Genomic DNA, 27,792 nt, shown 5'->3' on the forward strand with positions numbered 1-27,792 from the left:
GGTTCCAAATACATTGGTTTGTTTGTGAGCATGGCCTTGCAGTCTGGAAATTTGTTTGGCCTCCCCAAATCAGAGGCAGCAGTCCCTCAATTAGACAGAAAGTAAAAAATGAAACAGTGCACCCAATTAAAGAGGGGAGAGATGTTTGAAATAAGCTCTTTAACCTTCTGCAGCCTGTAGAAGTGGACAGGCACATCTTCCAACAAGCAGGACTCCTTAATGAACTTCAGCACAGCTTCCTTTGCACTCAAGCCTTGCTGTTCTCGGTGCATCTCTGGGGCATGTTTCAAGATGTAATCACTCCCCCTCTTCGCAATTATCTGAAGGAAAACAAACAAGTCAGCAACTCTTCAGTGAAGCCCACAAGAAGCAGCTGTGATCAACAGGAAAGCCAAGACTGAAGGAGGAGAAGGTTTGTACATTCTCTCAAGAAGTTTGTTTGTGTTTACCTCTATCCTCCTAGAGGATATGCATTTAAAGCAGCCCAGATGTTACTGATGTCTCCAAACAGGTCCAAGATGGCAAAATCATAACAGTCTGAGACTACAGAGCTTGTGTCAGCCCTTTTCATTCTTAAGTGTTGGAATTAGTTTTCCTAACTGCTTTCCCTAAATGCTTATGGGCAGATAACAAATACAGCTCTGCATGCCAACATAATCAGCAGCAACATCTCCAAACACTGCAGAAATGCTTTATGGTCAGGGTGGGGTTTACTTTTTTGTTGTTGTTGTTGATCTCTTTTTTTAAATTTAAAAAAAAAAAAAAACAACAGAAACTACACATTAGGCTTATGTAGCATTTCCATCCTCAAAGGGGAGGATAACACTATCTCAAGCTATTCTGTGTCTGGAGTGGTTTTCAGGCACACAGCTTTGCTAAGCAGTATAGAAATGTGTACTGGACCTTTTATTCTTGCCCTGCAAGTGCCCAGTTCCAGTGCTTAGACACATGATCTCTCCATGGAAAGCAGGGCACAAAATCCCTCGCTACTCAGGGCATTTAAAACCAGATCCCACCAGTTACCTGTGAACATATTTCAGAAGCCAGCTGTCCGTACCTCAAACAATCAGACCCTATCACTCAATTCCCATTTCCATTTTAAATTAAGTCCCTTGTTTACTAACACCTCTTCTCTCTCTTTGCGTGCCATGTCAGATCAGTCATCCTACCATGAAGAAGACTGGGCTCCACAAAGAACAACACTGATGCCATCACTGTGCAACATCAGCAGAAAGAAGTACCAGCTCCACAGTTCAAAGCTGGGCTGCTCACCCCAGGGGCATCTGCCTTTTCTCAACAGTAGGGAAGCAAAGGCAGCTATCGACCAAATGATCTTCCACAGTGATCTCCAGCACGTGTTGGAAGAGAACACACTGGAGGAGTACCTCCCCATAGCAGCCCAGGGGCAGGGAGAGAAGCGTCCCCATGACTGCCAGATTTTGCTCTTTGTAATGATAAATCACCCACATACTTGCTTGGGGCTGTAGCTCAGCATAGGCGAACCAAGCTTTGACTTGGCCTTTGCAATGTTTGCCGAATGAAAAATAGTCTGTGATAAGACTTAAATGCCCCATAAACTGGGTGCACCAGACTCAATTTTTCCAGCCCTTTGTCAACTGCCCTGTGCCAGGTGCCCTGCTGCAAGATGAAGGCTGCTGGTGAGAAGAAAAGAGCACACCAAGGCAGGCTAGGACTCATGCATAAAGGAGATTCTACTAGCTTGCCTCCCTCCCACAACCCCTCCTCCAAATCTCCCTGAAGCAGGGGACAAATCTAAATCAAGTTGCAGAGGTGGGGATGTGCAAGTCCTTGGAAATATCCTGCTTGTGCGGATACCAACAACAGAGGTGTCCACAACAAAGCTAACTTCTTTTTCTATTTTGACAAAAGCCTGCATGACCATTTCATCACAAGAGCAGAACTTCCTGCAGGAAATCAACTCTGACAGATCTTTTTTTTTTCCAAATCTTTCATTCTCAACTCATTTGCCTTTTGCCTTTGCTCAATAATTAAACCAAGTCTGGGTCTTTTAAGCTTTTAGTAGATCTTGTAAGGCATAAGCCAAGGTACACTTGCTTACCAATCAACATGTAAAACCATTTCCAGGCCCCTTCCTTTTCTCTTAATGCAATTCAGACCCAAATTAACAACAAAGTAGGCACCAGAGGCAATGCACAGCAGTACTACCCCTAGGGTCTGGGTCTGTACATCTCAGAGGTAAGCATTACAGAGTAGTTTTCTGCAGGGCTTTGCTTGTGCAGATTATTCTGACATAATATTGGAGGCACACTAGCCTCTAAGCCATAGAAGACTAGAAAAAAAAGGCACACTGCTGGAGTCATTCATTTGACACCAACACATTCCCTCACTAAGGAAGAGTACAACTGCCACCTCACATAGCCCAAGAGGAGCTGTCACCTACAGCCAGCAGAGACACAGAGGGCAATTAACTCCTGAGGGAAATTCAGGGTGACACTGTCACTCTGCCTGATCATCATGGTGTAAGCTGGGGAAGCTGTATGGCTGCAATTAGGTATCAGCGTAACATGGCTCCTGCTGCACGCACAGTATTGAGAGAAAGATTCCCTCAGACTTACCCATTGTGGAAAATATGCTTGAGGTTCAAAATATTTCCCAGTATGGACCTCTTCCCTGTAGTTTCCCAAGTCTGCCTGTAAACTGTAGGCAGCCAGCAGGAAGTAGATTTCTTCTTTGTGGTTGCACCGAGATATAAGTACTTGCTCTTTGAGATGGCAGTAGTAGAGCTGCCTTGCCACCTTATCACTGAAAGACACAAAGGCAGGTTTGTGTGAGGAAGAAATGTCAGGCTCATATAGGGCCTCTCAAATGCATCTTCCTTGTGAGAAGAGGGATCCCTGATCATGTGTGATGCCACCATGATACAGTTAAGCGCATGTGGGAAACCCCAAGCCAAGATGAAGGTCTTCTCTCACAAGTACTGTATAAACATGGAAAAGAATGGCCTCTGTCTTGAGGAGCATGAGATCTAAGAAGACAGGGCAGAAGGTAGATGAAAGAAAAATCGTATCACACCTGTTTGGAGATTGACAACATCAAGCATTTCTCTTACTCTGGAAAGCCTATAGCAGTCAAGAGAATCAACTTCCTTGAATTCCAGTCTTGTTTCTTGCACACCTGTCCTCCTTTCCCCTCTAAACCTGGCACTGCTTTTTCATTTCACCTTGCCTTAGGCTCAAGGTGCTTTTCAACAGCTAATTCCCTGCAAGGTAGATCAAAAGATGGAAGAGCCCTGGGCTTGTTTTGGTCTTCTTCCTGAGACTGCTGAACAGGAATAGTCTGATAAGGCATGTAGACCACTGATAATGTATACACATTTTGTAAGAGCTCAAGGGAAGCATGCTGCTGACATGTATGTATAGATAAAGTGCTGGACACTACAGTCTGCATGTAAAAGCATTTGTGTATAAGTACCTCTGCACTGTTCCACAAACTCTTCCAATTAAATGACTAGTACAAGAGAAATTAGCTTGTGATACTAAGGGATGCATACACAGGGTGGGAAAGTGCTATTGAATCCCTTTAGTTTAGTAAAACTAAACAAAGAACACCTAACAGCCAAACAGACTCCAGAAGAAAGACTCTCCTGCATCCAAAAAAAGAGAATCAGGGGGGTAAGGGGGGGACGACGGCAGAAGAAAAAAAAAAGTCTTTGTTCAAGATGAGAACAAATGCCAAAAATTAAGTAAAGATTTTAATCTACTGGAATGATCCCAGCTCTTGGCTTGCCCTGGGGTCACAGCCACGCCAGCAGTGCTGATGCAAATCAACTCTGTCAGTTGTTCATTTCCAACTACCTCATCCTTTGTTCTGTACCATGCAGAGAGGGTGGCTGTGTTTTGAGGGCAGCCCATATTCCACGTGAATGGATCGCACTCAAATGCAAAACTCTCTAACTTATGAAGTCATTTCTTTTGTCTATTTATGAAAGTCCACTTCCAGGAGTAAACTGCACAGAGCACTGCACAGATACAAAAACCTGAACTAAAATTATTAGCATGCACTTCGGAATCTAAATAGCTGGTTTTGGTATATTCATCTGACGCCTTTCATGTAACCAAAAGATGCAAGCAAAAGACTGTTAAACATATTTCAATACTGTCGTAATTCAACCTGCTCTCTAAACACAGATGGGAAAGCAGTCACCATCTTCCTAGGAGCCTAAGGATAAGAAGTGTGAGACCGGGAAAATATTCACGGTTGCGTGAGGAAATCTGCTAAGTTCTTTTTAAAAAAATATAACAAAGAAAAGACATCAAGAGAAAAACCTCCACAAGATGATTTTTTAAAGAATCGTTAATAAAGAATCACAAAACACAATTAAAAAAAAAAAATACCACAGAAAAGAACTTACCTTATTACCCTTCCGTTTTCTACATAGTATTGTACTCTAAAGAATGCAACAAAAGGAGGGATGAATTTCTCTGTTCCCTAGAGCGGAAACAGAAGACATGTTAAATAACATTCAGCATCCAAAATTTCTCTTACCAGCTTTTAATATTCCCTCCTCCTCAAGCTTGCACCCCATACTGCTTTCCATTTGCCAAACTTAGCCCTTCAGCAATTTTGGGGAGGATTTGACTATCACCAAGGCTCACACAGATGAGGCATAATAAAAAATTTAGACAGGCAGAATGGCAAAATACTCTATGGACTGTAGAAGAGTTTGGCTGAGAGGGGATGAGCTTGGTGAAATAGCCACAGTATAGTTTGGGGATGCCCAGCCTGGCTGAAAGTTACCTAGCTCAGCACCTGGCAGCATCCTGTACACAATAGTGCTGAACACAGCAAGTCTAACAAAACCTTCCCAACACATCAGGCACGCAGCAGGCAGCATGCCATGCTTGCAGTGCTGCAGTCTTTCCAGCTCGTACCTAGAATTAACCATTTATCTCTGCTCCACGCCACATCATACAGCATGGACACACGCACTGCTGCAGGAGCTGCTCAGCCAGGCTATAGTGCCTGAGGCTGACGTGCACCAGCCTGATATTAACTCCTTGCCTCCTGTTTGGCAGGGCTAATGGTTAGTTATTCACCGCTCCCTACAGCCACAGACCAAAGGGAGACATCGATGTCTACTTCACATTTGAGATGTCTGTTAGAAGAAAGCCAGCAAGATATCTGTTGTTTTCACTACAGCTTTCCCTTCAGACTTACAGTCTTGTTTAAACAGGAGGGGGAGGAAAAGAACATCTTGTCTTATTAGCTCATTCTCTCATCTTTCCTTCTTTGGCACTCGTTTCTAATGTTTATACAGGTAATTTTTTTCACATGGGGAGCTCAAACTCTTTGCTGGTTCATCTCACTGTGCATGGAATTCCATGCACATCTGATGTTTACTTTTTTTTTCTTTTTTTTTTTTTTAACTGGAACACATCCATAGTCACCCTATTTTAATCAACAGGACCAGGCTTTCCAGAACAGTAGTCTCCAAAATTAAATACCCATCTTACTTTGCTGGTTTCTTTCTTCCATTCCTTTGAGAAGTATTTGCTAAGCTTCTGCTCCAGGTCTATGAAAACATATTCATTATCTGGAAGGCAAGACAGAAAAGCATTCAATGTTAAAGAAGTAGAAATTCTTGTTCATGAAGTACTAAGATGACCCTACCAGCTGTTTCCAACAATACACTTGAAAACAAAAGCTGACCAGGGAATAGACAGAGGCAGGGAAAAGAAAGGGCAGTGGGACTCAATGCACGTGGTGCTTCTGACAGTATGAAGGAAGCTTGGGTATGCCTCAGATGCTGAGCTGGAATTTCCTAAACTATCACAAACGCTGAATCCTTCCTTTATGAGTCACAGAGTCACTTACACAAAGAAAATATCACCTTACCAAGATGACCGTGCTATTACTGTAATAAGGTAATTTTATTAAGCACATAAGCCCTATCCAAACTTCCACTTTTTTGTCACGTTGCACCATGATCCAGAATGATAAAAACAAGTAGACAGGGTCAGGTATTTGACAGGTTTAGTCTTCTACATATGAATGGGGTCCTGTGGAATGGTGGAGGATCAAATCCAAATGTTCTCTTCAGAAAGTTTGGTGTCTCCTGCTGAGACCTAACCTCTTTCATAGAGCAAAAAGATGGATGAAAGGAAGGAAAACCTACTTCGAAGAACTGAAGTTTGTTCTCCATCTGGGTGAGAGGGAGCAAGAAGAGCCAGTCTGAGCAGCACATCATCTTGAAAGAGCTTTGTGCTGCTTTCAAAGCCAGTATTTTGTAGGGCTACTTACCAGTTACCAAATATAAACTCAGCCAGTGATTTTTTTCTTAAGCCTTCTCAAGTCTCATAAAAAGAGATGTGACGGGTCCTTCAGTGGCAACGCCAGCTGAGCACATTCACCTGATTAGTCAATCTACTCCACATTCTTGCCCAGAAAAGTGTTACTACAAGTGACATAAGTCTCAAAGACCCACTCAGACTTCCAGGCTTTGGCTTTTTCTTTCTGATGTCAAACAAAAAAGGATGAAGAAAAGAGGTGAACTGTTTCCAATAGAAGTTTACAGCCAAATGAAAACCGGCACTATCATCAATACTGCTGATGAAGAAATGATCCAGGCTGGCATTATAGCAGGTATTCAAAGAGCAATGAGCTACTCCACAGCCATCTGTAGAGCACTGATGACAGGGAGCTGGGAGAGGTATGTTGACCCAAACCACCCATGCTTCTAAGTCCATAAAGATAAGTAATACTGCCTTAGAAAGACTGACAGAAGTCCTAGCCAGCTTCACTATAGTACAGCTATTTGTTACCCATACCCCACAGTCCCTGCTTATCTATCTTATTAATTAGATTAGAGACAGAACCCCAGGAGGCTCCAGACACTAAGCATGCAAACTTCAGGTCACTAGTACGGTTTACACGCAAACCCCAAGAAGAGACCAGGCTGAAGGAGGAAGACACCCTAAGCTCTCCCTGGTGGTCCTGCTCCTCCTCAACCCAGCATCCTCCCGCTTCTCCCTCCCTGCAAGAATGCTGTACTGCATTCCTGCTTTAATGAAGTTAATATTGCTGGAATGTCAACCTGTGGTGTAAGCCTCCCTCTACAAAAACAAAGAGGCATTTCCCTCCCCAGCACTACATGGACTGTGGGCTTTTTCCTTAAACTGGATTAGTGGTGAAACTTAAGAGATCTCTGTCTGATGCTGAAACTGCTTCTGGCTTGAAAACAAGCCTCTCTCTAACAGAAATGAGGACGTGGCATTGCGGTGCCTCACAGCAGTGCTGTAAGGTACCATACAGAAATGCACAGATGGTCACCTTTCCAGGAAAGAGCTTGTCTGACCCATGGATCCAACCAGGGCTGGATAATCAGCACGTATGAAGCGTCCTTGGTTTACTGGCCTCACATGAATTGGAACAACCAAAGAAGCTGGCTTGGAAGCATGCATGCATGCCAACATGCAAATATCCACTAGCAGTCACTGACACTGCATTCATATTCTCTCAGTACTAGTGGTGAGCTTGAAGATACATCACATTAGCTTCCCTTAAAAGCTTCTGTTCAGTCAATGAGTTTGCAGCAGTGCAACTTACATCCTTCCCTCAGGTACAGATTTCAAGCACCCTCAAATTAAAGGAAAAATCTGTGCTGTAACAATCTCACTTCAAATTAATAGTCACCAGAAATGCAAACATGCAAGTGCACCGACTGCAAAATTAGCTTAGCACATTTAATGTACTTCAGCAAATATAAGACTTGAACTGTTGCAAGCAAAAAATATGGGCCAGCCAAAAAAAATTACAATTCTAATGAGTTATGTGGATGTACAACATGCATTATTCACACTACATGAAAAATGGAAGTGGACAATTCTGACTGTAATGTACAGTCAAATGAACTGTGATTCACTGTTACTCTAAAAGCCTTTGCTTCACGTTGACTAGTGCCTCTCCATTTTGATTTTTGTTTTTAGGGGAAGGCTGTGTTCCTTGCAGTATAACTAAGTAATGATGAATGCCAATAACCTGTTCTCCTCATGGGCCCATTTTGGCCTGAGAGCACTGACAAATGCCAAAGGCAGGTCATATACTAATCATACAAAGAAAGAGGGAGAGCTGAGACCCACTTGGCAGACAAGAATGTCCTGCTAAGTCCCTTGGTTGAGTCAAGTATATTTTAGTACTATAACTATTTAGACAGTCCAGGAGATTAGGATTGAAATTAAAGCGCAAAGCCAAATTTCCCCATAGCAGGCACTTTCTGCTGTAAAAGAAGGGAAAACACTACTGTCCTTGGATATAGAAGCCTCACTGCAACACCACTGCTCTCTTGAGAGTCAACAGAAAAGCGATCAGGAGCAGAACAGGAATGGCAGGGAGATCTGGTATTAGGAGAGATAATCAGGAAAGTTGAAAGACAAAGACAGAGAGAAAGAAAGAAAAAACAAAGCAGAGACCTCACAACAAACATGTGCTACAGATCTCATATAACCTGTTTAAACTCCCCAAACACCAGCAGTTTTTGTTTGTTTTTTGAAGAGGGCTACATGCTCCTTTTGTGAGTTCCCCTGGCTTCCAAGCGGTGGTGGCTTGGGAACATCAATGCCTGTATGGCATCTGCTGCAATCAGCCCCACAGAACATCTGGATGCTCCTGGTGCTATCTTTCAAGCCAACAGGACCCTGGTTGATTAGTAGAAGAACTTAGTTCAGGATAACCTTACATTTTCAGCTTTAGCTGTTAAGTATATGCATGCAAAGTGCAGAAAAGAAAAGCTGTAACAGAGGCTAGGAATACAGCAAGGGCTGGCAGTGGTCCCTTAGCTGAGATGGACAGGAAAATAAAAGGAGGCAACATTAAGAAGCACAAAATAGTTTGGCTGTCAGGAACTGCTGAGATAATGGCCCAATCATTCCTGAAAATGAGCACATAGTACTGCAGGTATTTTGCGTTAGCATCTTAAAGCTAGCAACAAGACATGCCCAGGCAAAACTCTCTAGACTTTTGGCAGAGGATTCTTCTGCACAAGAAGAGCTGCAGAACCATTCCCAGCATTCCTCATCCAGGAGAAAACATACTGTTTGCAGTCATCAGACAGGAGAGCACCTTACTGGATGGCGCGCTGATGGTGAAGTGGAAAAACTGACAACAGGTGTAGGCCAAAGAATGCTGTCCTGGGTAAAGACCATGCAAGTACTTCCAGAAAGCATTACATAAATTTATGAAGACCAGACCACTTGCAAGTTTGCCTAGGTGGCATGTTTCTGCGCGTATTTTCCCTGCTTAGTAAGCAACTCCTGATCGAGGTACTGAAGTCACTATAATGAACTGTGTCTCCTTTGTTTAGGACATGGGAGCAACTCACAAATGGAATACAATTGGAATACAAATGGAATACAACTTCCCTGCAGATATCTGAGGGAAAAGCGGTAGAAGCAGGGGGTAGCAGGGAAGGACCAGGGTGTAGAAATCACCTGAGAGTATTTTGGAAAAATTCTGTTATCACTTGCCTTCTTAAGAGACAGTTTGGTATAACAGATACCTACATAATACAATGTACAATGCTGTAGATTCTTCTGCCTACGAACTTCAGTTCTGAAGGATACACAGGTGCAGAAGAGTTACCTGTAGACATAGAAGTCCTAACAGAATTAACCACCAAGCTCACTGCAAAGCACACAAGGAGGACTGGGAGCTATTCTTCCCTGGGTCTGTCAAAGTAAGCAGCTAGAGCTGTAATAACTGAAGGATGACCCTCGAGGCAAGGGAGCTGAAGCAGAAGGATTTGGTTTTGTAAGAAAGCCAACTTGACAAACTGGTATGAGCACACCAGTGGCAGAGTCCAAGAGCTGAACACTTGCTTCTTCCCAGTCAGAGGTTTCTATCTGCTTGGGTTGAGCAAGGTTTGATCCTAGGAGAAGCCCAAGACTTAAGACTACGGGGATTTGGGTTACAACAACAAAGGAGACCTGGCTGCTTTTTGTCTGCTGACAAACAGTTTTGCTTTAGAAGATTGAACTGTGCTGCTGCATACACATTCTGATAACAGTAGGGAAAACTCTTGCAGGGCACCAGATAAGACTGACCCTGTATGAGGAGCTGCAATATCAGACCCAGCTGCTGAAGCCCATGGAGCCAGCACGAACGTGAAAGGACTACAGGGTCATCACAGAGCAAATTACAGGAAAAAAAATGCACTTAAGGAGCAGCTGAACACAAGGCATAGCCTGCTTGATGACCTGTGACAAAACTTGAAGAGCAACATATCCCAAGCTCTACGGTGGTGTTGCTTTGCATTAGCATACTTTCCTGAATATAATTTTCAAAGGGATAAAATTCTTCCTACACATGCAAAGGTCTTTCCTCCCCTTTATAGTTGTCTGAAGTGCTTCCAATATTGAAGGGGGGAAAAAAAAAGAGGCAAAAGAGCAACAGCAGTGAAAAATCCTGTCCTCTCATCATTACTGTTGCCTTAAATGCTGAAGCTTGTCCTCAGGATTTTTAACAGTTGGAAATTAAGGAGAGCCCCAAATTCTCTTATCCTTTAAGCAAGGAACACTGGAAGACATGCTCCAAGACCTAGAGCTTAGATCTCACAGCAATTACTGTTTGCACAATGCTTAATGGTGCTATTTTCATTTTTGCCACACATGGGGATTAAATTTCTGTTCATGATTAAGGAGCCCAACTTCTCTCCCTCACACACATACTTACTATGAACCAACTAAGCATTAGCGTATCTGTTCAATGTCTGCAGGTCAAACGGGCTCCTAATCCAGATAATCCATCCAGTGTGATTGGTTACAGTTCTGCAGAAATGCCATGATTTTCATTTTCTTGCCCCTGCTGACAGTCAGGGTTTTGTTGGCAAATTAACAGCAAGGTAATGGATCAGGTGGATTAGAATATCATGTTTTGCATGTGGCAGTATCAGATTGTCAAAAATAAATACACGCTACATCTGTGAAACATGTCCTTATTGGAGCACGGTGGTTGTTTCTTAAAGATGGCATTTTAGAGCTGCAGCACCAGGAGGTGAAAATGTAATATAGAAGAGGAACATGCTTTGTTATGAAACACAAAGGCTTCCTCTCTAGTTTTTGGATACCCTGTCCACCTAGACCAGCACCAAACCTTCCACACACTAATTGCAGTAAGCACACTGAATCCCTGCCTGGCAAAGGCACTGGACTTTACTCACATGACAACCCTGGACAATGCAAAACTTACCCAGGCCTCCCACAACCAAGACAGGCTATTTCCCTTTCTGGAGATGAAACCAAAACTCCCTGGAAAACTGACCAAGGGTGACTCAAAGGTTACTTCCCAAAGCCCAAAGATGGAGAGCACTACATCTGCAATAGAAGCAAGACCTTAGTTACCACCATCAGCAAGAGATTTATTTGTTAGCCAGGACAGGTAAGGAGATAGAAATCAAGTCTGCGAACAGAAAATGAAAGACTTATTTTGCTACAGCTCCAAGTAAGGACTGAAGGCAGGTAACAGAAGAGAGCAGCAGCACACAGGGCCAAGTTTGCCCCCCGTCTCAAGAGTCAGCTGCTGCTTTCCTGGTGGCTGTGGCCATTCATGCTAAGAAAATGACACTTCCCTCCCTCCTGTTGTCTGGCACCCAAAATCCAGACAATTTCTTAAGCAAAGTAATGAAAAAAATTCTCTTCCTCATCCAGAATCTCTATATTTGCCATGGTGGAGGAGGTGCCAAGATGAGCACACTGACAGCCTTCATCCAAGCAGCTTTAGAAACTGAGCTACAGCAAGCAAGAGTGAAGAACAGTGAGGAAACAAAACAAAAGGAGAGGTCCCATTCGGGCTACTTGTCATTTTTCTAAGAGCACTGCAAAGAATTAGCTTATCTAAAAAGGATGAGCATTTTGTGAAGCGAGCGAAGACTGTTTATGTTTAAAGCTATAGGCAATATACTTTTGAGTTGTAAGTAGCACTGCTTTATTAACCTAGTTGAATTGGGATATTCAGGTCTTCCTCACTGGAAGGGGAATAAAGAACGGTGCTGGTTTAAATCCACAGACATATGTTTGTCAGCTACTGGTTTAGTTATGTCGATGGAACCTCCTGGAGACTCTCCAAACATTAGGGTGATAAACAGCTTACTCCCATCTTAGTTCCAATGCTCAGAAAAATGAAAAAGTTTTTAGAGAAAGAACAGAAAAGAAAATGAGATGAGAAAACTTAAACAACTTTCTCCCGCATACTCATAAGCAGGCAAAACAAACCTCACTTACAATTCATAAAGTTATTTTTATTTCACTGATAACATCCAGAGATACTGCAGTAAATAGTGAAACATTTGAGAAAAATTTTAGAGGGAGAAATCAACAGATTCATTACTGTTTTCTAAGAGGCTGGGAGGTGTTGATGCACACTGTCCTAGATATGTAATATCTCCTATCGGTTTGCTCCTTTAAGTTTAATGCATCATCTTACACTGTCACCTGGTCAACACCAAGATAAAGGACCAGCAATTCAATTCACGTACTAAGACACTTTAAATTTCCCAGATGATATTTCAAAACATAGTTTTCCTACTCCTCATGTATTCAGTCCCCTCAAACCATTTAAGTTTCCTCTCCCCATTCTTCAGCATTCTTTGCATGTGACTTCAGAACATAAATAACATTTCCAGCCCCAAATTCCTTTTAAAATTCATCTCCTGTCCAACTACTGACAGTTCTGAACTCATACAGTGACAAATATGTTAGCTAGCGAGTTAGCTATAGGGGAGAAAGAAAATTCCACAAAGAGGTAGAACATAAGAACAAAGAAAGAGAAGAAAAGGGCCCCCTTCTCCCAATTTGTCTGCCCACATACCAAAGATCAAAAGAGCTCTGAGAAGCCTGTGCATAATCTACATACTTTGTGACCTTATTACAATTGAATTCCCCCACAGGCATGGCCAGTGTGTATATATGCACACACTGTAAATACACACAAGCAGATCTGTGGAAGTTTGCCAAGTCATTTGTTCTATGCATTGAGTTTGCTTACTTTTAACAATGCTGAGGCCAAAGAAGTGAGGCTCTTTAATCTTCACTAAATCACAAACTTGCTGGAAGAGCTCCTGTCCTGTGGCTTTGACCTGAAAGAAACAACCAATCCAACATTACAGATGGCTCACACACCTGAATAGGCCAATTCTCCTTCCTTACACTGGCCAATATGTTTTTGGATGCCAAAACTGAAGAACTCCCAAAGAGCAAGATTTGTTTTCAGTATTATCATCATAGAAAAATTATCAAGGCGTTCCTTTTGTACCTTTACACTGCAAAAGTGGCTCATCTCAGTAAGATATGAATTCAGATCTCCTATTTATTGGCATTGCTGCATAAGGAGAATTCTGGAGTGCTAGTTTTGTGCAGTGCTACTGACAGGTGCTCTCATGGAAAAAGTTTGTAAACAAAAATCAAAACACTGGTCTCTTGTATAAATGTTTTTTCAGAGATTATGAGAAACAACAAAACTTTCATTCAAGAGAACTAAGAACAAAAGTACACAAAGAAAGCCAAGACTGCATTCCTTCATTTACCTGAAATGCCTGGTGGGGTACAAACTAGGTTGCTCTCCACTCCACACAGAAAAGCTTATTCTGTCTGCCACTGATTTCTGGTCACACAACAATTAAACGTCTGCATTTTCAGAAGCTGTCACCAATTGCCTATAAGCTTTTTCCTATTTCCTTGCCAAATGGAGACCGGTCCAGCACAAGCTCCTCAGCAAAGTGGTGTTATGGGCTACTCACATGTGGCAAGGATGTGTACAGTGACTGGAAAGCTTCTCTATTACATGTCCTCTCAGTTATAGCCTTGTTTCCCTCCACTCTATCACACTACCTCAGGAGTACAACTCATCAGACTAGCAAAATCCCACAAAATCCCCAACCCTCAAGAGACACGGGAGGAGTTCTGAGCCAGAACAGCTGCAGAGAGCCAAACAATACTGAGACAGACAACCAAAGCGTTGCCTGGGGTGCAGCCAGCTGCTGTGAAACCAGCCACAATCTCTCAGCTGTTCTGTGCCACTGCTGGGCAATGCCAAGCAGCAGCACCAGAAGCTGCCATCCCAAGGTAGGAAGCAAAGAAAACAGGGCAGAAGTCTATCTCTGAACTTGCCTGCAGTGTAATCATCACCAAAATAACTGCCACCATAATTCCTCAAGCCCTTTTAGAGTTGGCATGCCATGCTGCCCAGAAGCAGGTTCCACTCTCCTCCCTGCCCCAGGATGTACCATGTCACTAGATACGGACAATGGGAAATGAGGTCACTGACGTTTTTTGTTTGCTTGCTTTGTTTTTTCTTGACAGTACACCACCAACCAGCCACTCACTAATGTTTCACCCAAAGCTTTGAAAGCTGCACTACACCAACATGTGTGCAACACAAACTTTAGGAGGAGAGGTGATAACATTCTGTCAGACCCCCAAACAGCAGTTGTAGCTGGTCTCTGCATGTTCTCCTTTCTGGGAAGGACTGGGTGACCTACCTGTAGCTGGAATGATTATGCACATACATCAGTCACTGGGAGCACATGACTATGTAAAAGCTATATAACTAGGTATATTTTGTGACATGCTTTCACACTTAAGGGAAGAAAAACTTGCTGGAAGATACTTACTTCTATTAACCGAACATTTTGCAATGCTCATCTCAAAAGCAGAAATTCAGTAAGTTTTCTTGCACAGCAGGTATGTGATCTACTACCTTGTCCATTCTCCTTTTGGTATTTTCTTACTGTATCCAGTTTTACTCCCAGACTTCATAGCTATGCAATACTGATAACACCTGTAATCTCTGTTTCCTCCTCTTACATTCCCCTGTTAGAACAATCAATATTTCCTTTTGAATTTTCCATTTTTTGTGGTTCTGTTTGGCCTTTCCTCCCTTTGCACATGGTTTGTATGCCAGATTCCATTCCAAACACACTATGCATCATTCCTTCTTCTGATGAAGCCTGATACTCAGCTTTGCTCCACATCAGATTGGACTAAATTTCATAGTGTGAAGAAACCCCAAAATAAAATCATGTGCCAGATCATAAGTCATGTGCTACTCCAGAGTCATTCTACATGCAAGTATTCATACATGCTGGTCAGCCATCTCTATTTTAGCAGTCTGTATGCTTCAAAGCACCAGCTCTGCTGCTCACAGAATAACTGGAAGACTTCAGATCTATGCCTGCTGCTTCTAAACACACAGGACTACACCAGACTTTCTCCCCAGGTTTGGAGTAGCTGGCTGTTCTGCTTCTCTCAGGAAGCAGTCCGACCCTCACCAGTCTAGGTCTCTGTCATTTTTTTCAGCTGCTATCACCAAAGAAACTTCTCAGAAATTTTATTGAGACAGTCACAAAATCTAGTTGGTACTGACCAGTGGGTTCAAAATGAGGTAAGCCAGCACACTGGGAGGTAAAGAAAACTGAACGAACTGGATGCTGCTCCAGATCTTTGATGTAAGTGATAGACAAGACATAGAGAAGTGTTCTTTCTCACCACTCTCTCAAATCAGCCAATACAACCCCAATGGTGGGCACCTAAATTAATACAGATCTGACGAGGTCTGAAGAAACTTTAAAATGGCTCCAACTTTTTTCCCTTCAATGTCAATATCTATGAAGGGCACAAAAAGAAACCATCTTAAAGAACAGGCTTCCATCTACATGCAACCACACAAAATACATATAGGAAAACTCTTATCTGGAAGGATGGAATTTGTATGAGAGGAGGAGAAAGGAATTATGTGCATAAACCCTTTTCTTATCGGGGAAAGGATCTATAATTTATTCTGCTGGAAGGATAATGATTCCTACCTACCTCACTGAGCTCCAACCTTATTTAGTATTTGCATTCCACACTGAGGAGGTTAAAAGGCTTTGGAAACATTAAGTAGTGGCATTATTATTCTAATAAATGCACAAGCTATCATCTGTGGTTGTGCTAATTAAATCTGTGTTCTACTAATATTACTGGAAAATTGCCTTGATGTTCCTTTTAGAAGATGTCTCCAGCTGCAAAATACTGATTTTTGTTGTTGTTTTGAAGGGGTGTTGTGGTAAAGAATGAAGTCGAATGAAAAGCTGGGTTTGGTGACTTGCCCAGTTGTAAGAGGTTATATTTCACTCTCTATGCAATTAGGACACAACTGTGTTTTGAGAACTCGTGTTTTGACCCAAGCAGATATTCTCTTTCACAGCCAGGTATCTCCGCATATGTATTTTGGCAACTTTATGGCCACTGAAGCATGAAGCAGCAGAAATGAGGAGGGAAAATGTCTTAAAAGGTCTACAGATGGATATGGTGCCACAGATCCTGCCAGAGAAAGGGATATTCAAAGACCCTTAGCTCTTTGCAGGAGCTGCAGGAAGGCAGGTGCGAACAGGGACATGCTGCCTTCCCTCCATCCTCACAGCACTAAATATGAAAGGACATTCACTATGCTTTATTAAGCTGCTGCAGCACAGGGCAATTCACAGTCACATTTTAAATACAGACTATAGCTCTTGCTGCCTGCCCAAGACTGGGCATGGAACATCCTGCTGCAGTGGGACACTGCCTGAAGACCCTGGAGCTTGGGCAGCCCCACAGCTGTCATATGCTCCTAGGAACAACACTACTCAGCCAGATGTGTGATACCACAGTTAAAATGCCAGACAGGGAGCAGAGGTGGAGCAATGAGATGAGAAAGGGCTTTGGGCATCTCTGGTTGACCCTCTGCTCATTTAATGCTGAGCCAAACCAAATGGCAATGCCTTCTGCACGCGAGTCTGCACCTCAAGAGATTTAGGGCAGGCTCTACTATCTCACATCTTTAGCCTTGCTGATAAAAGCTATAAAAAGGTGAGATTTAGGGTCAGTCTCAACAGACCATTATCACTGGCCTTTGCACCTGCCTTTAGGAGCTTAATTAAATTCTCATGTTGTGGCTTGCACAAAACCAATAGACTGCAGAAGGTCGGGAGGTAGCTGGGCTGAATTTGAACAGATGACCTGCAAGCAGAGAGCCCCATATTTTGCTACTGAAGTCTCGTTCTGACCAGCCCTTGTGGAACTTTCCGTTAGCGATGCCACATTTAGGCATAACAGACAGGAGAATTCCTATGTGGATTTTGAAGATTAGCACACGTGCCATGTTTTCAGCTTTGTGCTTAGAATAGCTCACCTCACCTCACCTCCCCATCTGAGGGGAAAGCAAATAAATTCAAAAGGAAAAATCTCACCAGCACACATGCGAACTGCACACAGTCATAGGGGAGCGTTCAGCTGTGTCACCCAAGCTGAAGTGGTGCTGCCAGTTTTGTTTCTTGCAAACTGAGGAGCGAGCAGCATTATGCAAGGAGCCCATGTGCACTGCAGTGGGCATGGGGTTGCGCCAAGCAGGCAGCCATCAGGGTTCTGCCAGCACTCCTGCACAAGCACTCCAGTATTTGAAGAGCTGATCAAAGAAATGAAGCGACTTAGCTGCGGTCAGTGTGTGTATAAGTACTCGAAGGAGAGGAAAAAAAGCCTTAGATGTTGTTTGCTCTGCCTTGGAGTCTTTAAAAGACACTGACAAGCTCTCAAAGCTGAAATAGCTGAAACACCAGTGTAAATGGTCATTATTAGTAATAATGCTAATAATGCATCAGGGCATTTCAGGTTCAATATGAAAAAATCTCTGGTTTGTTAACTGTGGAAAAAACACTGCGGGCACTTAAAATAACCCCAATAAAATAAGAGCAGAAAAAGAACAGAGGTTACTTATACCCCAGAAGTTTTGAGTAACTCCACCAATGTTTTGAAACCACCCAATTAGAAAATAGAGTGCCAATTACACTAAGGCTAATAGCCTTTGGGTCAGCAGACCAGGCTTTGAGAGAAAAACAGCAGCTAACAAAGCCAGCCTTGGCCCGGAGCGAGGCCTCCTGGCATCCCTCGAGAGCCACTCACCCCCACCGTCAGGCTGAGCTGCTCCCGGTCAGGCAGGAAGACGCAGACGCTGCGGCCCTCAGGGTGCATCCTGCTGGACAGCAGTGCCCGGCTCATGGCAGGCAGCTCCGTGTGGCCCCGCCAGCAGCACCCGGTGTATCCTCTCCGGTGTGGATGGGCGTCAGGTTCCCTTCATCCCATGCACCTGCTGGGAAGGGGAGAGTGTCAGTGAGGCTGTGGTGAGGCCCTGCAGTTGCAGCTCTGCCCCTCTGCTGGCTGAGGTTGGCTGCGCTGTGCTGAGAGGGCAAGTCTCAGTGGCACCTGACTCACCCATTTTACAAGGTCACTGTCAATGTTTCTGATGGCATTGTGGCACAAACTGGGCAAAGATAACCTCTACATAGCCTGAAAGGCAGAGCAGAGTGCCACAAAGCAATCAGATCTATGAACCCAAAACAAGACTGAGATGTATATAAGCAATGAGACACATGATGCCACAGGCCACTGCCTGAAAAAGCCCATGAGCAAGAGGGAGTGCCACCTTCTTCATCTGGGACATCTCCTTCATGCCACCTGAAGTGGAGGATTTTAACAAGCTGTCAGCACAGAGCACTTCATCTGAACCAGGTTCCCTTCTGCCCAGCCCTGATATCTGGGAAATCTCTGCCCTCATACCCAAGCGAACTCATCAGCTCCCAAGGCTGAGCCACCATTCCACATTTTTTGCCTCCTCCCAAGGGCTGAACCCATGCAGCACAGTTGGGAGGTCTTCACTTTTGGGAAAAGCTGCTGGAACAGCATCAAAAACGCAGCTGCCTGGGAGCTGCACAAGCAACCAAGAGCTGAAGCTACAATAACCACAGAAACACCAGAGGGAAACTGAATTCGTGCACAGAATCACAATGGCACATCTTCTTCCCATTGCTATGGGAAGTTACACAGCACTCCCCACAGCTACCTGTTGCCACCTTTTTGGTGTTGATCACTGCACAGCCTGCATCGGAATGCTACATGCTTTCTGCTTTGTTTTTGAATCAAGTAGCAGTAAGTGTCCTCCTACAACTGCAAAAGCTGCTCCACGCACCTCCTCCCTAGCTTGAGCTGGCATATAAAACATTGCTTTATTAAGAAGCGTTGTATATGTTTTCCATAGAAATCCTCCTATGAGAGCAAAGCATACAAAACTTATTAATAAAGGAGGGAGTGCCATTAAAGGACCAAGTTATTATTAATTCAGACTTTGAAGAAAAGTAATAAACGGGAACTAGGATCTTTAAAATGAAGTTTGCTCTAAATTATAAGCACACAGGAAAGACACATTTGACTTCCCGGATGAGAAGAGGTCAAAGCTTCCAGGCAATGAAATACTTGGAGAAAATCTCTCATTCATCCTCCTCCATCAATATAATTATACCAATGAGCTCTCCTGGGTTCCAGGCTACACACTGTGAACAGCTGTATATAAATACCAGACGTCTATAGAATGACTTGAAGGTGATAGGTCACTTTTTATTGTCATCTGATGTCATACGCTCCATAAACTTTATGGATAGTATAAGGACCTCAGAGTTATGAGCTCAAGCATTCCACTGTAAGTAGGTTTGTTCCGATTGTTCAACTACTTCACTATGGCCCATGTCCTCACTCACAAGGGGACAAACATTCACACAGCCTGTAATACAAGTCAGAAAAGGCAAAGAAGTAACAATAAGAATAAACTGACTTTTTTTCCCCCGTGGATAATTCAAGAAACTGAACCCTATTTCCTCATACCCTCTGTTAATCAAGGCTCACAGAAGGCTCATCCTATTCACACTTGCTTTGTTCTCTTAAAATTTCAAATGGACAACTGTAGACTGTGGGAGATGGGAAGAAAGGGAACCTGCATTAGCAGGGTGAATTAGGAGGGGGTTAGGCTAGATGGTCTCCAGAGTTCCCTTTCAACCCCTGCAATTCTGTGATGCAGTGAATGGACAGGGAGATTTTTTTTTTCAATGTTTTACAACAAATGAGCTTTTCAACACTGCAGCAGGTAAGAGGTTAAAGAAGCAATGTCCTTAACCTGAAGGGGGAGGTCAAACACAAGCCCAGATCAGCTTTCTCTTCTTCAGAAGTATGCTAGAATGTGATAAAACTTAATGAATCATTAACTTGCTAGCACTGCACGCTTATACTGGGAAAAAAAAAAAAAAAAAGCGCCAAGAATAACTGCCCAACCAAAACAAGTAGCCAGAAGGAATGCTCTTACTTAAACATACACAATTTCAGACTGCCCATATGCCATTCTTTTGTTTACCACAGATTCCAACCTCTTAACCTCAATTAAACCCTAAAAGCTCTGGCAAATGCACTGCAGATGAATTAATAAAAGCTGAAGTCAATCATTGGCCTCTGGGACACTACAGTTTGTTTGGGTTGGCTTTTTTTTGTTTGTTTGGGTTTGTTTTTTTGTTTGTTTGTTTTAAATAACATCATTCCATCATTTTGCTCCCAGAGAAGTCCATTTTGAGATGCAATTGCTTAGTCAAAGGCCTGTCAGTAAAGCAATCAAAGATGCTTCAGATTCCTACTCTTCTGGTATCAGTCAGGCATCTTTTTAGTGCCTAGAGTTTATTTAGCACTGTTTATTTTATTCTACCTAAATACACGTGCACCAGAGCCTTGGACAATAAGCTTGCCATTAATTTCAACACTACTCTGATTAAACAGGTCAAACACGGCTGTAAAAACTAATTAGTAAGAACCCTAATCTTCTGCTCCTCTACCCACAGCCCCACAAGCTGCCTCCCAGCAGCAGAGCAGGGCTACAGTGTTTAGTAAAAACAGGAATTGGTGGAGTTAGCAACAGCACTAGGAGAGCAGCAAGAGAGTCCTTTGGAGATGAGATTGGTTGCTGCATTTCCATAGGCAAGTTTGAAATTCACCTTTCTCTCAGGTCTAAGGTGGCAAGGGAAAAAAAAGTTAATAGTAGTTCCTGCTTCTTTCTGCACTTTGTAACTTCAGATCCCCAAATGGCACCTATACAAACCAGCCCATGCACTAAAACTGGGCTTCAGCATGAACTGCACAACCCTATGTTATATACCACAGCCCTCTTGGAATTAGGCCCTAATCCTGATTTCAGTCTCCCCGGACTGCCACAGGCACACCTCAAGGGAATAAAAACAAATGTGTGAAAGAATCGCCCGCCAACTCTAAGCAGCAAAGCAGAACAAAATTCAATCATCAAGAAGAAAGAGCGCAGATAATTATGTGCTTCTCTCAAAAACATCCAGGAATACAACCTGAAAGCACGCTTTTGAAGGTTTATTATAGAAAAGTATCTTGGGAAAGCTTGTTTTGCTGCCACAGACAGAGATGAACACTAAGCACATTCCCAATGAAACCACAGCAGACTGGCCCTACAGAGTTCTGTCAAGGACTGCTCAGAAATGCTAAGACTCTTCTTAATGTTTTCCACAGATGTCTTATGCTTCTAAGACAACCAGACTCCTGGACTGCCGTTCCACAATCAGCTTAGGTAGCACTAATCAAGCCAGCTGTGCAGCAGGGCAGCGAGGCAGCTGCCTGGAAAGAAGCCTACCTTTGTGCAGCAACCCATGCTCATGTTGCCTCAACCTGATGATAAAATACAGCCTTAAAACTGAGAACCTCCCTCACCTATGCCTTTTTTCCCTTCAAATATGCACTGTAAGACAGAGTAATAAAAACAGAATTAAAAAAAAAAAGCCTGAACAAGTAAAGAATCATAGAATTGGTTGGAAGGGACCTCAAGGTCATCACGCTCCAACCTCCCTGCTGCAGGCAGGGCTGCCAACCTCCAGGTTTAATACTAGACTAGGCTGCCCAGGACCCCATCCAACCTGGCCTTGAACATCTCCAGGGATGTGGCACCCACAGCCTCTCTGGGTAGCCTGTTCCAGCACTTCACCACTCTCGGTGAAGAACTTCCCTCTGATATCCAACCTAAATCTCCCCTCTTTCAACTTAAAAACATTTCTCCTTGTCCTGCCATTACCTATCCTTGTAAAGAGTTGACTCCCCTCCTGTTTGTAGGCTCCCTTTAAGTACTGGAAGGCTGCATTGAGGTCACCCTGCAGCCCTCTCTTTTCCAGGCTGAACAAGGATGTAACAACAGCATGTATTAGCCCTTCTCAACAATCTGAGTCCCCATACAACTCCCTTGACTAGTCCATGAGATGACAGAATTTTCCCTGGGTGCTCCAAAAGACAAGATCCCAGAACAGATGCAGTGTGGCCACAAGAAAGATGCAGCACTGTCAGCAGAAATGATTGGCATTCAGTTCATAGACTAGGCAGATGCAACTGCAGCAGGTCTTTTGCATCTGCTACATCTGAGCACAGCACCCTTGCATGGATGGGATGTGGGCCCAGCTCTCACTTCTGGGATTTTCAAAAGGAGAAATAGGAAATGTCCTCAAGAATTCCAGGGCTGTGGAGCCCTTGGTAGAGTTCATTCTCACCATATATCTTTGGGGACAGATGGGGAAGTTGCTGAATACTGGCCTTAGATGCCAACTAACATCCTTTTTCTTCCCCTTCTTGTACAAACAGCACTCTCCAATGACACTGAGCTTTAACAATAGAGAGGAAAACACTTTGTTTGTAGACCTATTGCAGGATTAGACACAGCTCTTAGTCAGGCATGACTGCCCACAGTCCACCTGCATGCTGTGATGTTTTCCCACCTCACAACAAGGATCAAAAGTGAGCACTACAGCAAGAAGTGCTCTCCTGGGTTTGTAACTCTTCTGCTTTGCTCTGCCTCTCCCAGAACATGGCCAGTGTGCTCAGGAAGAAGGGTTCCCTCAGAATTCCCATGACACCTATTCCTAACCTGCGATTGTGGCTGTATGCCACTTTATGGGCAGCCCTACTCCTGCACAGAGGCAGGGGACAACTCTCCTCAGTGGTGATGCAGCACTCTTTGGAAGCCAAGAGACACATGTTTTTGTACACATATTGAGACCTGCAAAACAGCCTTCAAGGAAGGGAAAAAGTGAAGCTGAAGGCAAAGCAGCAAAGGACACGCATGCTCCTGTAGTATGGAGGTGAGGAGGCTGTTAGGGCAGGACCATGTGGGTGGCTGCCATGTTTCTATCTAGCTGCTCCTGGGATGAGAAAAGCACTTCAGCACTTTACTTCCCATGAAGAGAGCTCAGCATGAATCACCTGGGCTTAATCTTTCCCCAAAAACAGAACTGAATTCAGAAGCCTTTGAGAGAAACAATGAGCATTACAGCCTCAAGCAAAAGGGACAAATTAAGATCTCATGAGGGAGTAAGCTTTTCCATCACTTTCAAGTCCGTGTGTGCCTCTGAATTTCTGTGCACAAAGGCACACAGCCTTTTAAAGTGCATTAATAGAAACGTGAAAAACTTTGAACATTAAATGTCTGCAGTGAGCGCATGCATCTCCTTTTCAGCGTGCCATGTTCCTGGGAAGACTTTCTGCTGTCAACATCAGAAACAGCAATGGTTGAACTGACCCTGCCTGCTCATTGATTGGTAATGCAAATACAGCATTTCCTCATCATGTCTGACTACCAGTGTGAAGTTTCTCATTACAATGAATTTGTTTATTTCCTCACTATCTACAACTGGGATCCTTTTACTGATTAACAGTCACAGGACTTCCTCAGGCTTCAAAAAATTACATATGTGAATTAGTGTTTATGATTACATACTGTGTGAAGGAATCAAACTGGCTTAGGCAAATGCAGAAGCGTAAGAACAAACCAGTGAAATATGGCACAGCATGTGAAACACTTCGGTGTCTGGGACAGAACACGTGAAGCTGCTGCAAAGAAAGCTTACATGGAAGTGCAGAGCTCTGTTCTTTCAGCTGAGTGACCAAGGCAGCATCACATGAATCCTTCCAAGATTAAGCAAAGCAAATTGCTTCAGCAACTGTTCAGTCTCACCAAAAGCTTACCCACACCCAAACACAAGTACACATCCCTTTGGAAAAAGATCAGTACAGAAAACTAACTCACAGGTACGCATACACAGGCAGTCCAGAGTGCAGTACAGACAGTACCAGGCAGAGTCTGCTGCCTCAGAGTGAAGAGGAGCAACAGAAGGTACTTCTCTTTGGTGCTCTCGCTATGCACCTCTGCCAAGTAATGCAACCTTCATTTATGAGAGACTGCTCACCTTTTGTATGTAGGTGAAACAGGAGAAGCAAAGCACAGGTGGAGAGCTGCAGCAAGGGCTTTATAATAAGGGAGAGCGAGGCTTGTTCCCTGCTCCTGCAGCTGTTGGGATGTTTAGGTAGCTCAGTGAGAGCACAGAAAAGCAAGACCTGATCTCTCTTCCAGAGACTCAAGAGAAAAGTGTGTTTCTCTGTCATGCTAATTGAAAACAGTTGAGGTCTCATAACCGAAAAGCCTATCAGCTAATTATCTAACTGGGAACATATTTCTCCTTCGAGTCTATCAAGGCTAATAAACAGTGATTCTCACAAGTCAGTTTATTACATACTTGCTTAATCTATTGTTTGAACTCTCACGTAATCAAACTCAAACAGCTGAGAAGATTCTTCTGCAAAACTGTCTTTGCAGAAATAGTTCCACTGTGGTGGAATTTCTGTATTTCAGATGGGCTGGGCTGACCTGGAACCAGGCCACCCAAAATATTCTGTAGAGCTGTCAAAAACAAACAAACCAAGATCTTATGTCAGTTTTACAAGTAAACACACTATGAGCTATTTAAGAGAAATAAAGGCATTGTTATAACTTCAGAGGTAATACCCAGAACTGCAAGAAGGATAAGAACAGACATGCTTTTACCACTATATTACATAAGTAACCTTTTGAGCCAGTAAGAACTGAGTCAAAAAACTGGTTTACTTCTCTGAAGAAGGGAGAAAGTCCAGTGCTTATCTCATGGCACTCAAATCCAAATCTGAACACCCACACCAACTACTCAGCTTCTGCATCCACCTGCTTCTAACTTTTTCCCTCCCCAAAAAGTGCAGCTTATCTTAAACCAATACTCCTCTCTGCTCTGAGTATGTAAAACAGTGGAAATTCCAGAATAGAGAGAGAAAGCTCTGACTAGAACACAGCCTGCTTCTGTTACAAATGTGAAATCACCTATCTGCCCATACTTTGAACAGAACTAACGCCAACATCACAAACAGAGCCTGTCGGAGCAAATGCAGCTTCAGGGATGACACATGCTGCTGCCAGCAGCTACCTTCAGCAAAAAGATGGGGAAATGGGAAGGCACAGCCCAAAAAAAGAAACAGAATGAGGACAAACAGCCTTACAAAAAATGGTTCCTTTTTGCGGCGATGCTGAGTTTTGCAAAAAGAGGAAAAAGACAGCAAAAAAAGAAAAGAAGAAAAGCAAGCATAAGGAGTTCCTTAAAGAAAAGCTCTCTCTCCTAAAGTTCTCCAAGAAGCAGCTCCTCCTAAGGACTTCAGGGTCTAGCCCACACCTTCTCCATGCCCAGTTTCTAAGAATTACGGTACCACTCCTAAACACCCTCAAGAGCATTGAGGAGCAGCAAGAGAATTCCTGTAGGAAAAGAAGCAGCGTAACCCCAGAGCACGGCAGGCACGCAAGTCATTTACATTGTCTTGAACCGGACTAACAGTAGGGCAACCGTAGAACTCCATCACATGGTGTCTGATGGAGACCTGTTCTGCATTTGCCTATCTTCGCTTTTAAAAGAAAAGGGAAGGGGATATGAGTAAAACACCTTTTCTCTCTGCTGGGTTCCCCCGATCTGATGTCCATGGACCCAGGCAAAGCCCCGGCATCACGGATACAGCAGGCAGTGTGCCTGAGAGCATACTGCAGTTAGAGCAAAAAATAACCAGCACAATGAGGCCAATGCATTCAGCGGCCACTCCGAGCTTCCCAGGAACTAGACAGAAAATATTTTAAAACACCTGAAAAAAAAAGAACAGAGACACCAGCATTTAAAAGCCTTGTTTTGGACACCATAGCAAAGATGACCACTGGCAGAGATAAACACGTGTTACTTTCTCTCATAGTAAGTAACCCCTGTGATTTTTAGACTCTCACTGTCAGGGCCAGGCACCTCTGCAGCTCAGCATGGACAACGCGGGACAGCCGGAGCCGAGCAGCTCGAGCCCAGCCGGGTGCACCCCGAACTCCCGCCGCGCAGTCACCGGGACGGGCTGACACCAGCAGCGCCGGATCCGCTCTCGGGGCAGCCTGCGGGACTCCCTGCCTGCCCTCAACACGCACCGAGGCCGCCCCGCTCCAGGGCTCCGTCCTTTGTCCCTTGTGTCGCGAGAAGAATCCCAAGCGGTGGGGGCGCGGGACCCCCACACTCACCGCAGGACGCCCCCGGGACTCCGCCGTTCCGTCTGGGGCTGCATCCGACGCGTGCCAAGCCGAGAGCGACAGCACCCCGACCGGCAACGCTCAGCGCCGGGCTCCCCCCGTACCCCGCCGGTGGAGCAGAGGTAGGGGCGGAGCCCTGCGGAGGGGCGGGGCCATGGGTCCCGTCCCGCCTCGCCCAGCCAGTCCCGTCCCCGGCGGGGGCGCCCACGTGGAGTGGCGGCACGCGGGCACCTCGCGCGGCGCTCCCCCATCTTCACTCACGTCCGCCGCTCCGCCGCGTGAGCAGATTGGCGGAGCCGGGCAAGCAGTGGGCGGGGCTTACTCGCGGAGCGGTCTCTGATTGGTTAGCGACGCCGTCGATCCGCACCCTGCCACTAAGGGAGGTGTTGGGGGGCCGGCACGGTCGGTAACGCCCGGTAACGCCCGCTGGGGCGTGATGGGGATGGAGAAACAGCGTTCTGCCCGCCTGCAGCCGGGGATGGCCTGCGGCCGTGTCGGTGGCTTTTGGTCGCCTCGCCTCGGGCTGTCCGGTGTTTGCCGGGGGGTGTTTTGTCTGCGTGCGGCCGTGGTTTTATTCCTAGGTGTGGCGGTGCAGTCTGCGGGCGTTATCGGCTGTCATAGAGCACGTGGAGATAGGATTTAAACGGAGAGAGAACCCAGTAAGGCATGAGAAGCAGTTCCGGGCCGCTCTCCCATGGCCAGGGCGGCAGTGCATTGGCTACGGGGTTATAATAAAATGGTTTTGAAAGTGCAGTTGAAAAGGCAATATCAGATCTGGAAACACTTCACGTTGTGCACAGCCCCTGCACCTGACTGGGTAAGAAACAACCCAGGAGGTTGGGAGGAAGGTGCTCTGCTACATCTGTGTTAAAAGCCCCATCCTTCTTGTGTTTTTGCTTTTTAGTGCATTTTCTGAAAGAGGGCCAATGTCATCTCTGGTTCTTTCATATTGATTCATACAGCTGCCCATAGAAAGATGCCTGGCTGTCCTTTTCTTTTACTCCTTCCCATCTCCGGTCCTCTGTCTCTTTTGCTCCCTTTGCCACAGCACAGCTGTGAGGCACTTGAGAGTACTAAGCTGATGCAGCTCATCCAAAGGACAGAAAGCTCAAGCTTTTTTTACTGGAAGAGCTGTCTGTTTTGTTGCTGATCAGATGGTCTCAGGGCATGATCCATTGTTAGAGTCAGCACTGTGTAATATCATCACCTAGGTCTCCTCCCTTTCCAGAATGGACTGAGAATCCAGTGCCTGCATTTAAGCTCTGTTGTTGAACTTCTTACTTATCTTGCCTGACACTATGCATGCAGTCTGCAGCAAAGCTGGCAAAGTGCTCGTGGTAGGACCTTCTGTCATGCCCTGACAGCTAGCATAGAACTAGAAATGGGAATAAACAGCTCTGGATGGTTGTTGCATGCTTCTGGGCTTTAGTCTGTTGAAAAAGAAAACATTACACTTGCTTACAAAATCATAACATGGCTTTCTGTGACAGAATCCTTCAGCTATGGCAGGAGCAAAGAGCTTTG

At 44.5% G+C, this 27,792-nt stretch overlaps 2 protein-coding genes across 6 annotated transcripts in view; both read right to left on the minus strand.

Annotated features, from left to right (window-relative positions):
• The window catches only part of FRMD1 (FERM domain containing 1), a 35,916-nt gene extending 9,472 nt beyond the window's left edge, over positions 1–26,444 (minus strand). The window contains exons 1-7 of one of the 5 annotated variants that reach the window (XM_052696401.1): positions 26,260–26,444; positions 17,949–18,135; positions 13,018–13,108; positions 5,496–5,575; positions 4,394–4,470; positions 2,598–2,784; positions 165–320 (exon numbers count right to left, since the gene is read on the minus strand). In XM_052696401.1, coding sequence (XP_052552361.1) covers positions 165–320; positions 2,598–2,784; positions 4,394–4,470; positions 5,496–5,575; positions 13,018–13,108; positions 17,949–18,044 — 687 coding nt within the window. In that variant the 5' untranslated portion in view covers positions 18,045–18,135; positions 26,260–26,444. Of the gene's footprint in view, positions 1–164; positions 321–2,597; positions 2,785–4,393; positions 4,471–5,495; positions 5,576–13,017; positions 13,109–17,948; positions 18,136–26,169 lie in introns of all 5 variants that reach the window. The other 4 variants (XM_052696376.1, XM_052696367.1, XM_052696384.1 and 1 more) reach the window with 4 other exon arrangements.
• The window catches only part of TTLL2 (tubulin tyrosine ligase like 2), a 487,337-nt gene that overhangs the window by 377,117 nt on the left and 82,428 nt on the right, over positions 1–27,792 (minus strand). The gene's annotated exons all lie outside the window — the stretch shown is intronic.

The sequence above is a fragment of the Tympanuchus pallidicinctus genome, unplaced genomic scaffold (genome assembly GCF_026119805.1).
Source record: "Tympanuchus pallidicinctus isolate F22 unplaced genomic scaffold, pur_lepc_1.0 scaffold1, whole genome shotgun sequence".
Lineage (NCBI taxonomy): Eukaryota > Metazoa > Chordata > Aves > Galliformes > Phasianidae > Tympanuchus > Tympanuchus pallidicinctus.